This window comes from Sardina pilchardus, chromosome 11, assembly GCF_963854185.1.
Source record: "Sardina pilchardus chromosome 11, fSarPil1.1, whole genome shotgun sequence".
Taxonomy (NCBI): domain Eukaryota; kingdom Metazoa; phylum Chordata; class Actinopteri; order Clupeiformes; family Clupeidae; genus Sardina; species Sardina pilchardus.
This window is the reverse complement of record NC_085004.1, coordinates 28,134,912-28,149,989: the sequence shown is the minus strand read 5'-3', so window position 1 is coordinate 28,149,989 and position 15,078 is coordinate 28,134,912. Positions and strand designations below refer to the sequence as shown.

Sequence of the window (15,078 nt, the reverse complement as noted above, 5' to 3'; positions counted from 1 at the left end):
CTATCTATCTATCTATCATTTTGACTGCTTAAGGCAGCATTATGGAGTTTAGTCTATAAAACTAATCGAGCTAACTACCTTAATGAAATGTAAGCACTTTACACACCACCATCAGCATTGTGGCACTGATAGGAGGCTGGTCACATGCTACGTCACGCCTTATGAGGGCTTTTACGGTTTTATGGATTGGGGTTGGAAAATGGAAAATGGAAAATGGACTGCATTTATAATAGCACTTCCACTCCTCGGGGAACTCGAGCGCTTTAGAATTTCATGCCTCACATTCACCCATTCACACACACACACACACACACACACCGATGGTGGAGGCTATCATACAAGGCGCCAACCAGCATACCGGGAGCATTTTGGGGTGCATAGCCTGGATGGCTAGTGGGAACATCAGGGATGTTTATCTTTCCTTAACATGACCACCATGGTCCATGACAGACACCATGAAAATGATTTGGAAGATGATATCAAATGTAGCTGCTTATTACTGTAATGGGTTTTATAAGGTCCCTTTCCACAGGTGTATAAATCAAGCACCATACAGTCTGCTGCATTGATAATCAAGGTGCTTGATTTTGTACACCTGTGGAAAGGGACCTGATGAAGCCCATGAATACTAACATATCTCAAAATGGAGCATATCGTATAGTGTGGTGTGGCTATGGCATATGTACTACAGTAAGTGCTGTGGCCCTGATGACTCATGACACAGTTGCATCTTACCCATAGCGCGTGCTGAGAGTGCCCCCTAGAGTGGAGCCCGTGATCATCCCGATCCCAAAGCACAGGCCCAGCTTGGCCAGAGCATCAGCCCTCTTATCCGGCTCCGTCAGGTCCGCCACCACCATCTGAGTCCCTGCACAACAGTGGAGTGAGATCAGGACTGGACAGGACAGTACTGACAGTGTAGTAAACACAGCACAGCACAGCACAGCGCTGCATGTACTTCAACTGGGATGCCTCTATGGGCAATTCACATAAATATAAAGGGTGCAATAAATTACAAGTAGGAGATTTTATCATCCTGCATGAAATTTAGGATGTCTTATGACCTGATTATAAAACCTAGATCTGCAGGGCAGAGGTCTAGTTTGACACACAAAGGTTACAGAAAGATATGAAACCAATGTGGAGCACAATGAACAATGCGGTCAATGATCAATGAGGTTTAAACAACAGTCAATAAGACATGGACACACATAAAGCCATCCAACTAGTTTTGGACATGACATATCCTTAATATTATAGGCTGCGTGAACCCTGCCTGAACTTCCGGCGAATTTGGATTTCACTCGGCAGCTCAGGCTGGAAACCTGCACATCTGTCTCCTCTGTTCCCTGCCAGAACCTTTGGCTCCAAACAGACACTAGCTTATCCAAAAGACGCACCGGATCGTTGGTCTGATTGGTTGAAGGACTATCCAAGTGTAAGGAGTCATTTGAAGGATGCCCATTGATCACGCCTCTTGTGCAGTAGAAACAAAGCGCAGCCTCCCCATACTAATGTTCAATCTTAAAAGCTTTGTATGGTGATAGCCAGACTACCTTAATATTCCAATGTTGTTATAATATTGTTAAAACATTGCATGCAGGTGAAATTGTACAGTCAGTGAACATGCACTTCACCATGTTTAATGAAATGAACATCATTTAGTGAAGTGCACAGTTTGTTATTTCTAGCATGGACATTACCTGGAAGGACATGCATGAACACTGCGGGGAGTTTGTGAATGAAGAGCATTGCGGTGCTGTCTGCCATTGCCAGCAGCACAAAGTAGACCACCGATGCCATGCAGGACACAGACAGAGCGGCCCGTGCCCCAAACAGGTCAGCAAACCTGCCGAACAGCACAAACCTCTGTCATCCAGAATCTCTAGACTCAGACCTCACATTAGATTATCTACTCTAAATCATCTGAGTCAGTGGCCACAAGGAGACAGGTGACAGAGCTAACTGTTTTAGCTATTTATAAGGCCCACAGGCACCATTCAGAGCTGCAGAACATACCCGGCACCATTACAATTTTGTGGACAGATTGATTGCAAGCATAGACATAGATACGTATATGGATTGCAAGCTATATGAGGTCAGGAAGTGAGACATTTCTGAGCATGACATGTAAGCTACAACATTAACAGTGCATGTCAATGAATTAACTGAACGCAGACCCATAGCAGACATGATGGCCAGAGTTGTCAATGTTTTCCAAGCAGCAGCAGCAGCAGCAGCAGCAGCAGCGACAAGTGAGTTACACTGGGGGTTCATTGAACTTCAGGCTTTTATTATGTTTGCCTTGGAGCTTGGAGTGAAAAGACTCACCTGCCGAATATGGGCCCTCCAAGGAGCTGGATGATCCCTACTGTAGTTTGAAGATAGCCAAACCACAAGGTGTCGAAACCAAGCCTTCTGGCCAAATACTGTATCATAGTAAAGAAGAGTTAATAGCTTTCAAGCATTTCATAAACCTGTGGTTTCACAGAGGGCATTACATGAATAAGCACAATTCACCATATTTGCTGCAACAATGAAATTAGATAAAACTGGCAAAAGACACTGCCTACTTAACAACGTAGCCTACTTACTGGTGTTATAGAAAACTGAAGGAAAAGCCATGTGATGTCCATAGCGGCTATCACATAAGTGACCATAATCACTCTCTGTTTATTTATGCCGGCCAGAGGATCCATCTTCTTGTTCGACTCCATCTCTTACTTTTCCTTCAGTGCAAAGCTGTGATCCAAATGTTATCCTTTGAAGAATCACTTCCCTTCGTTCAAAACGAAACAAAAGTTTTGTTTACTGCTCGGGTTGTCTGCTGCCGCCTTAAGGCCTTTAAAATATAACTAGGCTGAACGCAGTTTGATTCAAACGCGAATACGTCTCACATAATAGTAAAATAATGGTCTCTCACCTCATAACATGTGGCCTATACCTTACATAACAGCAATGCCAACAATCTGAATGACAGTGCAGAAATACTACTAAGGAAGAGGTGAGTGAGCTAGTGTCATTAGTGAACTTGTTGCACTTCGACCCACTTCGACATAGAGCGATACAAAATTACTCTTTGGTCAAATGTATCCGTAGTGCAGCCCACCAAAGCATAAACCATTCAATCCTCTTAAGCTATATGGTGATATTAGCCTATGTTCAGTTTATGCTTACAATGCAATGAACAACTCTAACGGAAATGTCAGCTACAGTCCACCTATTCCAAAGACTCGGCTGAGAACTACGAAGGTAGAGGAAGAATGTTGTTAAATCTTGACTGTTACCTTTTACTGATCAACGCTGTCACTCGGGTAGATGCATGCATGAATTCCATACATACATGGGCTACCTCCTTTACAGTGCTTTTGACAATTGTATGATACGTAATTGTTTTCTCGCCATCTTGGTGTTTGGTAATTCAATGTCCAAATCCTCCCACTTTCAAGGCGTAAACACACAGTAGGCGTGACCACGATCATACCTTTATTAAGAAACAATCTACTACAGTTGTCACTAGGTCCATTACTTAGATTTATTGACCTTATCCGATGAAGACACATTTTTAGTTATTGCAATGGAACACATTTCATACCGAGTCAGAATAGATCTTCCAAGAAATAATGTGTGTTATCAATTGTGTTAATTTCCATTCACAATAGTCTCCCAATGCAAGCGAACATTTTTGGTGAAACATCATCTGCAACAGACAAGTAGCCTTAAGGAAGATTGTACAGATATTTGTAATGGAGGTTTATTATTGGGAGAATTTCACCATAGTAATAGGACCTTTAATCCCCTTGCCTGCAAGACTGAGGGGTGCCTTCTCATTAATTGTGGCCTCATATAGTAACAAACTATTGACTGAAAATGTATTAAGAATCTGTCACATAACTCACCTGCATCCTAAGTAGAGTATGTGCTAGTACTGTACTTTGTAAAGATGTCTCAAAACAAGAAATTCCAACACCATTGAGTTCCATGCAATGCTTGTTATAAATGCATGACTAGCAATACGTACTTGCAAATAGTACCCAGGAAGAAGTTGTGTCTTGGTATTATACCTTTTAAAAAAGAGTGATGCATATGTTCATACGGGCAAAAGAAAAATAGGCAAGACTGAATGCAGTACATTTTCATTCAGCTAATTCATTCAACTGGTATTTGGTTATTACACATTTCATTCCTTAAAGCAACACAAGTAAAATGTGTGGAAAAAAACTGTGGTCCTCCCTGAAACATCTCATTTATCATCACATGGCATTTCAAAAGTCCCACTGTGTTAAGCCAGTCTCCTTCACACATCCTGTGAATCTCAATAAGATGCCTTGTCCGAGCTACATGTTTCACAATGGACATATTTGTGAATCTGTCTGACAAAAATAGACCAGACTCTGTTACAACATCAGTCATAACCATGTTTAACAAGCATTGATTTGTAAGGAGACATCTTATTCCATTAAGTAATCGCTTTCCCCTTTTATGGTTATGTGTCTCATTAAACCATTTGTTAAATTTGATAAGGCAATTACAGTCTTTAGGCATGCTTATTACAGTGTCATGGCATGAAGCAAACAGATTCATCACAGCGTACAGTGAAATGTTAACTTAAGCTCTACTACTGACAAGTCATAATGGCTTTGTGGTTTTTTCGAAGAATCTTACTTGTAAACGTAAACTCTTTCCATGAAAGACAATAAATACTGTTTGGTAAATTATCAAAACAAAACATTGTATTACCAAACATTTATCAAAAAACAAGAACTGCACAATCAATGTTAGATTTTGTTCTCCGGTGTATGATTTCTTCCCCCTTATTTGGCTTTAGCATTAAGGCCCAAAGTTCAAACTGGAAGGAGAATACCCCACGGGGCGTTGAAATAATCAAACGAAAAGAAGAACAACTGAAATAGTATTGCAAGGCCTATAAAAGTGCACATCCACAAATAGCCGTGAAAGAACATCAAATATTCCTAGCACGCTATTAAAATATTTATATTTGTCTGTTGTTCTTCACATGTACAACTCTGCCTAATTTGATTTTCTATTTCTCATTCATTCCATGATTTCAACCACTGTCTTTCTCTCTCTCTCTCTCTCTCTCTCTCTCTCTCTCTCTCTCTTTCTCTATCTCTCTATCTATCTATCTCTTTGTCCAAAGTGCTTTGTGCCTGAGTGTGAGTACAGATCTCGGAGTATTGTGTGGAGGAGGTGGGTGGAGGTGAGGTGGCGGTTTATTGCTGCTGGAGGTGTGGGGGCGTGCGGCCTCATGTAGACACGTAGTTGATGAAGAGCTGGAGCAGCAGCAGCACACAGAGGATGAGGCAGCTCCGGCCGCCCAGCATCACGCCCTCGTCCGATTGGCTGCACACCAGCATCTGCTGGCTCAGCACACACAGGTTCCTGAGGAGGACAGACAGGCGGACGTGCAGAGATAATGAGAAATAATTACACAGCGCTGGGCTGGCTGTGACAAACTGATTCATTAAACTGCTGTTGATATTTCTAGCGCAGTGGAACTGAACTGATTACAAGTGGCAATTGATATCATTTCTAATTAACTCAGAGGATTAAAAAAATAAACAACTAGGCCTTATATGCGGATAGCATGCCAGAGATTATGATAAATAAAAATGCATGAAGGTAATTATAGCTGTACAAAGCTAAACAGATACTGTAACAAATGCTGGCAGAGTGCTGCACTTTTACAACTGAAAAATAATTACAGCTATAGGGTACAGTATACAGTGGGGGAAATATGTTTTCAGTAAGTATACTTCTGCTGAGGCTATTTGCATGAGACATTACTATTAACTCTGGTAATCCACACATACAGTATAAAAAAACATCCAAATATTAAGGGTCCCTCTTATGAATCCTGATAATTAATTCCTTCCAGAAATGTTGAATTGGATTTAAGTCAGTGCCTTGATTTCCTTCCTCTGAAACCAACTGAGAGTTTCCTTTCTGTATGCTCTGGATCATTGTCCTGCTGGAAGGTCTACCCACTTCCTGGTGGATGGCAAGATTCTCCCAGAAAAAATGACTCCATTCATCTTTCCTTCAAGTGTATGAAGTCTGCCAGTCCCATTAAATGGAAGAAAGCCCCATACCATGATATCTTCACCTCCAAGTCCAAACCTCACTGTTGGTACTGTATTTTTAGGGTGATATGCAGTGGCATTTCCCCTCCGAACATGGTGTGTAGTATGACATCCAAAAAGTTACATTTTGGTCTAATCTGACCAGACTACGTTCTCTCAGTATTTCATAGGCTTGTCCAAATGTTGTGCAGCAAACCTGAAATGAGCTTCGGCAGGTTTTTCTGCAGTACTGGAGTTGTGCAGGGTGAGTGTGCATAGAGGCAATAGCGGTTGATTGCATCACCTATGATTTTCTCTGTAACAATTGTACCTGCTGCCTCCAAGTCTTCCTGTAGCCTTCTCCAACTGGTCCTGGGCTCTTGGGTTGATCTTCTGACTATCCTTCTGATTCCCTGGTCAGAAATCTTGTGAGGAGATCCTCTGTCGCCAGTTGATGTGCTGATGTTCCTTCGATAGATAATGGCCGGCATGCTGGAAGTCTCTGAAGTTTTGAAATGCATCTGTCACCAGTTCCATATGTTTTGCAGGTTGCGAATAGTCCGGCTATCACCATACTAAGCTCAATCTTTTAAGATTGAACATTAGTTTGGGGAGTCTGCGCTTTATTTCCACTGCACGAGAGGCGTGATCTTTTGGAGGAGGGGCGGGACTGTCGAGCGTTATTGGCATCGTTCAAATCATAACTCTGTACGTTTGGATAATCCACCTATCAGACCAACGATCCAGTGCATCTTTTGGATAAGCTAGTTTGTGATTGGAGCCAAAGGTTCTCGTAGGGAACAGAGGAGATAGATGTGCAGGTTTCCAGCCTGAGCTACTGGTGAAATCCAAATTCACCGGCAGGTCAGGCAGCCTAGGTTGCGAATGTCTTGGGAGATCTTTTTGTTTTACCCATTATGAGATGTGTCTTGTGTGACACCCTGGCAATGACAAACCTTTTTTACAGCCCATCAATATGTACTAACCCATCTTATATTAATTTGCACAGACAGGGATAATTACTCTAACAACTAATTACAGGTTTCAGCCTGTTCCTTGCCTTTCCCTGCCTTAAAGCACTGTTTTTTCTTAGCGTGTTTAATACTTTTCCCCTCTATCATTCCACTTTGTTATACATAAGTCTACTTATGGATTATATAATGTTGTTAATGTAACACCTGAGTTAATTAAAACTAATGTCTGGTGATAAATAGAGCATACAGTAGTACAGGCAGGACACAGAATCATGGCCTGCTTCTCCGAGTCTGCCAGTAACTTGACTGACTGTTCAGCTGATTGCCCAACTGATCATTCAGCTGATGGCTCAGCTTGTCATAACTTGCTCTTACATGGGTGGAGATCACTCAGTGCACCTTTGTATTTAAGCTGCCTCAAGGCCCCATCACATTACAGGCGGCATGCGCTGCGCTCACCGCTAGAATGCTCTTGGTTGAGGTAATGTTCTAACGATTGTTGTTGTGGTTACCGCTGGGTTCCGCGCAAAAGACCATTGACTTACAGCGCCCCGCGGTCAAAGTTCAACATATTTCAACTTTGACCACGGTAGCGCAAGAGCGGCAAAGCGGCAAAAATGCCGCTATACTGAGCGCAGCGGCAGACCAGTTTTTGCGCGTTCAAACCATTGAAAGTTATGGGTTTCATAGCGCATGCCGCCTGTAATGTGATGGGGCCTTTAGCCTGCCCTCTGTTGCAGTTTTCTCTCCAAGCCTCAATGTAACTCATCTCCATCCCATCTCCTCTTCATTCACATGATTTTCTAGTTGTTGTTATGACCACTTGGCTCAAAGTACAGATGACGTAGGCCACACTGATCATACTTTTAAAGCAATAATCATTTATTAAAGGAATATTTACAGAAGTCAGTAGGTGGGAAGGCAAACAAAAGTGTAGCGCATATCAGCATGTGTGGTGTAAGGCAGAAAGGTCAGAGGGAAGGGTGCGAGGGCTGCAGCCAGCCTTTCAGCGTCAGGCCAGAGCAGCAGAGTGAGAGCTTTGCGTCAGGCCAGAGCAGCAGAGTGAGAGCTTTGCGTCAGGCCAGAGCAGCAGAGCGAGAGCTTTGATTCAGGCCAGAGCAGCAGAGCGAGAGCTTTGCCTTTTTCCGTATGAAAAGGCAAGTGGCTCCAAGAAAAGAGCCACTTTATGCTAATAGCAATAAAAGCAAGTTCGAACAAGTCTAGTTAAATGCTGAATGGTTTGCGGAACAGTTTTGCAGTGCCATGTAATAAATATCTCTCTGCTCAAAAGAAACAGGATGTTCTTCAGCTGGATAAGGAAGTATCAATATGTGAAACAATAGCAACAACAATGAATATGATGTGCTGGTAAGACAACTCCCTGATTCTGCTGGTGAGACAACAAGATCAGAACTCTGAACCTCTGAAGAGTTTCACCCCCAAGAAACTAATATCTTGTCCTGATTTGACACCTCATATGTTGATCCTCCCAACTCGCAAGCTGGATGAGAGATTTACGTTCAAAACCCATTGCAATGGTGTCTGAACTCTTTTGTAAAGACAAACTGGAAAGTTAAAACCTGTTACAGTGGGTTTTAAAGTGTAAAGGAATTCACAGGAAGAGCTATTTCTTTCTCACCTTTGAATATCTTGCTGCATCTTTTGTATGGACGCGATGGAGGCTTCCATTTCAGCAAAATCTAGAGTCTCCTGGGCACAGCGAGGGCACTGGGCTGCCTGGCCTACATACGCAGCGGAGAAGAGAATGAAGACTTTAACCAACTTCAAAACATCTCATCTTCCTTTTGAACGTAATCCAACTTTCCAATGTTAGTGCTCTTTGTTATGCAAATACATCATGACTAATCTATCCTCAAATAACCCTATAAAGACCAAAAAAAAATGAAGCTAACCTACTGTATGCCCTATGCCTTATAAAAGCACTCATGCAAGTTATGTCATTGTATAGTACCACATTACAAAGAAACATGTTCACCTAATGCAATTCAGTCAACAAGGTGACTTGACTGGGATATGTTGAGTGCACTAGTCCATATTTTATTTGTACAATGGGTTGGGCTCTCTCTGCAGGCAGCTTGATGGTCTTTTAGGCCCCCACCGTCGACTTCAAAGCCAAACCTAAGCCTAACCCAACCCTTGTGCCTTCAAGCCAGCACTGCCTTGAAGTCGACGGTGGGGGCCCAAAATCTCCTGCCAGGGACCACGCTGTATATCCTGCAGCCTCCCGTCCCCATCCTTACTACTCACCCTCATTGTCTGAGGACTCGTGCAGCGGCTCTGAGGTGCTGCTGCTCTCCGTGTTCTGACTACAGCTGGACGGCTGCCTGCTGGACTTCCTGTGTTTGCCTTGGGCTTTGGCCTGTGACAAACACACACACACAAACACCCACAAATTCATTAACACATACCGTAATTTCCCAACTATTAGCCAACTATTATTGATATTGCAAAATTTCTTCAGCTATGAGATTAAAGGGATAGTTCGGGTTTTAAGACACAAAGTTATATGGGTTCCCTGTCAGCAACGTGGTGCATCAGCACTGACTTACCCCGCAACAGCGTCCTGTGAGCCGAGATCCAGCTGGTTTTTGATGCTGAAGAAAGTAGTCCGGCAAGTTTCTGGGGTCACGAAAGTAAAGTATTTTTCTTCTCAAAACCATATGCGTTCAAAAGAGTGATATATTTGCACCACAAAAACGTTGTCCAGGAAAAATTCAAACCTCGTTATCACTTACTTATTTTTCGCGATTCCTATCACTGCGCGCTACTGACAGCTGGACAACGTTTTTGTGGTGCAAATATATCACTCTGTTGAACGCATATGGTTTTGAGAAGAAAAACACTTTACTTTCGTGACCCCAGAAACTTGCCGGACTACTTTCTTCAGCATCAAAAACGATCAAAAACCGGCTGGATCTCGGCTCACAGGACGCTGTCGGGGGGGAAGTCAGTGCTGATGCACCACGTTGCTGACAGGGAACCCATATAACTTTGTGTCTTAAAACCCGAACTATCCCTTTAATACATGGGGATAGTTAATATGGTATTAACATGGTTTCGTTTCTTTTGACTTTTTTTTCCCTTTTGCCCTGCGGCTTATACACAATACGGCTTATTGTGTGTATGTACTACTGTATAATTTGTGGTAACAAGAGTGCTTCTCAGGGATCTCACCTTCTGCTGTTGCGCTGCCCAGTTCTGGCTGTAGGAGAGGCCGTTGAGTCGCATCTGGGGCTGCTCTCTCTCCCTGATCTGGATGACCCCACCCTTCTCAAACTGCTTCAGGCTGCTGGCTGGGTCCCAGGGCTTGGAGCTGGACATGAATACGCACGCACACGCACACACACACACACAGACACACTGATAAGAACCTTCAACTGTACGTTGCGCTATCAGATATATCATGTTACATAAAGAAGTAGACACCAAACACAAGCTTTTCAAGTCCTTAAGCCCTTCAAGTGTATAGACACACCACAGTGAACAATATTAGATTGTTCTACAGTATCTCCATTAAGGTAAAGCAATCCAGGCCTTTAAATAAGTCCCCTTTGAGGCACCAGCCCAAGTGTCCACATGACTCACTCGGCGTGTTTGTAGCTCCACTCGTCGGTGATGGGGTCCAGGGTGAAGAGTCGGGGTGTCCAGGGCAGCTGACCGCGCTCCCGCGCCTCCTGCCGCTGGGCCTCCTCCAGCAGGAACTTCTCCTGGGTGGCCCGGTTCTGGTCCTGGGCTATGATGGCGCTGGTCACATTCTTCCACAGCCTGTGACACACACACACACACACACACACACACACAGGATACAGACACAGAGGACACAGGAATACAAACAGGTAAGAGTAAAGGTGAGTCATGTAGTGTCATCACCAGGTGAGGTACAAACGTCATGCTTTTAAGAAGATAGAGGTTATGCTCAACTGATATCTCACCAAATGTCATACAGCGTTACAGCTCTTTAATCAACCACTATAATCCGTGGCTGAGTATTTCATTGTTTTAATAGCATGTACACTGATATGCCATAAAAGATCTACCATTATCAAGAATGTAATGTACATGATTGTACTGCTATTAGATGTGATTGACATGTAATAACTATATCAAGGCTGCCCAAATTGGGGCCCTCGGGCCTGTGAACCAATTTTTTTGGCCCACTCTCTGGTCAGAATTTCATTCTGTCTCAACGTTCTATTACTGTAACTCAAAGACTGTTTGCAGTTCACTATCTGGCCACCATTTAATATGGTTTTAGATGAGGCAATAGTGGGGCGCTATTAAGCTTCTGTTTAGTTAGTTTTGGCCCACGGCCCTCCACTCCGATTCATTTTTGGCCCTGACGGGGAAGAATTTGGGCACCTATGAACTATATTATCACAATAGTAATATCATATTATTATTGTAAGACACTGCCAAAACCCTCTTCCTGTGGCTGTGGTAATGTTTCATGGTTGGCCTCTGTGCTGAGACTGACCTCTCTGACTCAAACTGCTCCTGCTGCTCTGGCTGGACTACTTGTCTCCTGAGCCTCTGCTTGCGCACCTCTGGGGTGGGACTCCACAGCAGATCCCTCTGACCAGACCTCCTGTCCATCAGGTACACCTCTCTGTCCTGAAACACACACACACACACACACACACACACTTGCATAAACACACACACTACTATTTCCACTATGAATCACAAAGAAAATGCTGTCAATCAAGTTTGTTTTGCAGGAAATGTTCATGTAAATGAACAAATTAGTAATCAACAAGTCAAGTTTACCCAGTGACCATCAACAGTGGCCAGAACTTCTTCATCCTGGAGAATTTTCCCTGATATCTGGTTTACTTGGCCAGAAGTACCAAGAAAAGGCTTTGAAGAAAATAGAAACATTTTTGTAAGAACAAACCAATAATGTCTATTTTCAGTATGTCCATAATATCATTATTGCAAAGCAAAGACAAAGTGTCTTGTTTATACCTTAAGTTTAAATTCCAGGTGTGCTATACACTTAGTCTTTTCACATTCAATTGTTACTCTGCCTCCAAGCTCCAAAGTCATTGTACCATATAAAATGCCTATAAAAAGAGTACAAAAGTCAAATATAATCATTAAAATACAATTAAACATAGATGCATTCATCACAGAATTCATACATTTTCAATCTAATTTGACATTTATAAATTTACTCATAGTCATATTTTATTCATCTCAATCATTTAATTGGTTGCAGTCACTGATGAAGTAACTGACCAAACGGTTGCCTTAACCCTAACAGATGGACTATCTAACCCAGAAATAGAAAGAGAAAAAAATGACCCTACCTTTACAGTGGGCATATGGCATCGTTACAACATACTCCTCATCGCGGTTTAGGAACAGCAGCTTGGCTTTGCCCTCTAGTACAGCCGACAACGAGTTACCTGAAAAAGCAACAAAAAAAAAAAACCCATCAGGTTGCAGTTGCTGAATTTCTGAGTTTGAGTTTAAACATACCATTTAAATGCTGTTCAAAAACGGCTCTCGTACCATAAAATTTTGATTTTGCAAGAATGCTTCCGCTTATACAGAAGCCATCCTTTTTGTTGCTCACATAAAAAGCCGAAATGGGAGGGTGATGAGACACCTAGGAGAGAGCAGAGGGACACGGTGAGATTTCTCCAGAGAATAGACTCATTATGTTACAAATCTCCTGAGTGCTTGGACCTGATGAGGCGAATGGAAAGGACCATCACCTGCTCTGCGATATAAAACGTGCAACTGTCTGTGTCCGGGTGGGGCCAGCAGCAGCGAAACGTCTCTCCCAGAATGGGATTGTACGGTTTCTTCAGTCCCTGTGACGGAGAGACAGAGAAGAGCCATCATGACGTGGCAACGTCACAGAATATCAGAGACATCAATATCTCATTTCAGGGCACCAAGATGTTTCTTTGGAATCTTTGTATTGTGGGAACTGGGAAAATATGGCTGGTCCTTGTTGAAGATGACCAACTGTCTCACAAATGAATGCTCTATAAGCATCTGTGTGTACTAAACATAGTGAACAGGATAATTAACTCTCAGTTTGAGATATGGGAATAGGCTGGATTTACAGTACATCTAATAAAAGCACTGGTTTGGAAAAATGGAGGATAAAACTGGTGGCAAGCTCACCTTGGGTTTCTTGTAAAACCCGGAGAGGTACCATCGCAACACCTTTTTAATGCGTCCATAGGCACTCTCCTCTCTAACTGCCCTATAGGAGTTAGAGAAATAGACCAAAGATAGATTAATATCCCATCTCTGAGCTATCAGACACTGTTGCTAAACTTCATAAGACTGATTAAAATGTTGAGGCCATTTACAGCTTTCACTCGATTATGTTACATTTGACAAAAACTAATATTGTAACAAGCATCGTAAAACAAATATTGTTTTTTTATTATCTCCATAAAACGCAATTATCAGAATTAAATATCATTTAACATTTTGTCTCCCGCTTACTCTGATAGGAAGTTGGCATGGTAATAGTAGTCGGAGAGCTTGTCCAGGAACGAGCGCGGCTCCAGGATGAAGGTGGGCAGCACCACCTTGGAGAGGTCCATGCCAGGGCGAAGCTGCTTCAGCAGGGTCCACATCAGACCTTTATTCTCCTCCGAAACCGTCTCTGTTTGTGACGCCTCCCCTGCCTGAAAGATACGATCCATCATATATCCCAGTCACTGAATCTTTACATAAACATTGCATTTTATGTATGTGATAAATACCTGATTATATGATGCATTTAATCTAATTCATCAATATGCCATTTAAAATGGTTCCGCTACTGAAGATCATTATTCATTGCTATGTGCAAATGATAAAAACAAGTGCAGGTCTGAAATGCCAGAGCACAGGTCCTTCTTGTCAACCAAACTACCTCAGCAATCTCCTCTTGACTCTGCTCCATGTAGCAGGTGGCCTTGATGGCAGGGGACAGGTCATCTGATTGGTCCATGTCACTCTCCTCACTCAGTCTGTCTCCGTTCTCATTGGCCCCATTGTCTGACTCCTCGTGAACCTCCCTCTCTGATTTGTCGGAGCAGGCATCTATCTCCATGTGGTTATTCACCAGCATGGAGTCATGTAGGCTAAGGGGACCATGGCAGAGACAAACACACGTGAGACTTCAGTAGCTTTGAGCATCAGTAGCTTTGAGTATGTTCTTAATGTTCCTAATAACCAATGAATGACACAACAAACACATTATTACACCATACCTTTGATATGAGAGTTCCGCTACTATGCTAATATATATTTTAAATGAAAAGAAATTTCTGAAAGCATGCTCCCTATGATCAGCAGCTCAGATATGTGAGCAGCATCAGTCCCATGATGGGTTTAGCATATTGAACATATCTCCCTGGGTGCCAGGATGGAACAGTGCTAAACGAGAGGTACATAATCAATAATATAAATCAATAGCCATCTATCTTTAAAATGGAAGCTCCTGGTACATCTAATTTGAGGTCAGAAGCTACATGTTTGTAAGTGTGCTATATCGTTCTGCAGGCTGTACTGCTCTGAAGTCTGTCACCGCAGTGAAGAAACAAGAAAGAAATGCACTGGAAGACATTATGTTAATTTACAATAAGACCGCTAAAGTGAACCCATGAGACAAGATCACTTAGAACAAAATCCTATTAAGAGATTCTTTAGTCCAATACAATATTGTCGTATTACAAATACCTCCAATCTTTTGTGGAGGACATTTGCTTTGATTACATAGAAAACAAATAGAGTCTCCACCCATCTCGTACAGCTTCATTGGACTCTAAATGAAATCATATCAATGCGTACACTATGCAAGATAGGCAATCTGAATGCTGCATCCATAAGTACACTCTCGCTCTCTACCTACCCAGAGGCTGCAACTGCAGGCAGGTCTTTCAAAACAATCTATTTATAACTCCAGAGTCATTCCACTCCAGCTGCAATTCACAGCCACCTTCTGCCCATGACGTGGCTCCAGCACAAGTGAAAATGATGGAGAGAGA

At 42.6% G+C, this 15,078-nt stretch overlaps 2 protein-coding genes across 6 annotated transcripts in view; both read right to left on the bottom strand.

The window, feature by feature from the left end:
- slc22a18 (solute carrier family 22 member 18) overlaps positions 1 to 3,442 on the bottom strand; it is an 18,264-nt gene extending 14,822 nt beyond the window's left edge. Inside the window, exons 1-5 of the mRNA XM_062548585.1 lie at positions 3,288 to 3,442; positions 2,595 to 2,779; positions 2,332 to 2,429; positions 1,704 to 1,849; positions 736 to 868 (exon numbers count right to left, since the gene is read on the bottom strand). Coding sequence (XP_062404569.1) covers positions 736 to 868; positions 1,704 to 1,849; positions 2,332 to 2,429; positions 2,595 to 2,717 — 500 coding nt within the window. The 5' untranslated portion in view covers positions 2,718 to 2,779; positions 3,288 to 3,442. The remainder of the gene's footprint in view (positions 1 to 735; positions 869 to 1,703; positions 1,850 to 2,331; positions 2,430 to 2,594; positions 2,780 to 3,287) is intronic.
- A 687-nt stretch (positions 3,443 to 4,129) lies between these two features.
- Positions 4,130 to 15,078, bottom strand: part of LOC134095181 (oxysterol-binding protein-related protein 5-like) — a 36,661-nt gene continuing 25,712 nt past the window's right edge. For all 5 annotated transcript variants that reach the window (XM_062548583.1, XM_062548581.1, XM_062548582.1 and 2 more), the window contains 14 exons: positions 13,962 to 14,172; positions 13,547 to 13,731; positions 13,217 to 13,298; positions 12,799 to 12,897; positions 12,593 to 12,689; positions 12,388 to 12,486; positions 12,044 to 12,141; positions 11,846 to 11,935; positions 11,553 to 11,689; positions 10,664 to 10,843; positions 10,253 to 10,391; positions 9,326 to 9,437; positions 8,697 to 8,799; positions 4,130 to 5,403 (listed from right to left, as the gene is read on the bottom strand). In XM_062548583.1, the coding sequence (XP_062404567.1) occupies positions 5,268 to 5,403; positions 8,697 to 8,799; positions 9,326 to 9,437; positions 10,253 to 10,391; positions 10,664 to 10,843; positions 11,553 to 11,689; positions 11,846 to 11,935; positions 12,044 to 12,141; positions 12,388 to 12,486; positions 12,593 to 12,689; positions 12,799 to 12,897; positions 13,217 to 13,298; positions 13,547 to 13,731; positions 13,962 to 14,172 (1,768 nt within the window). In that variant the 3' untranslated portion in view covers positions 4,130 to 5,267. The remainder of the gene's footprint in view (positions 5,404 to 8,696; positions 8,800 to 9,325; positions 9,438 to 10,252; positions 10,392 to 10,663; positions 10,844 to 11,552; positions 11,690 to 11,845; positions 11,936 to 12,043; positions 12,142 to 12,387; positions 12,487 to 12,592; positions 12,690 to 12,798; positions 12,898 to 13,216; positions 13,299 to 13,546; positions 13,732 to 13,961; positions 14,173 to 15,078) is intronic.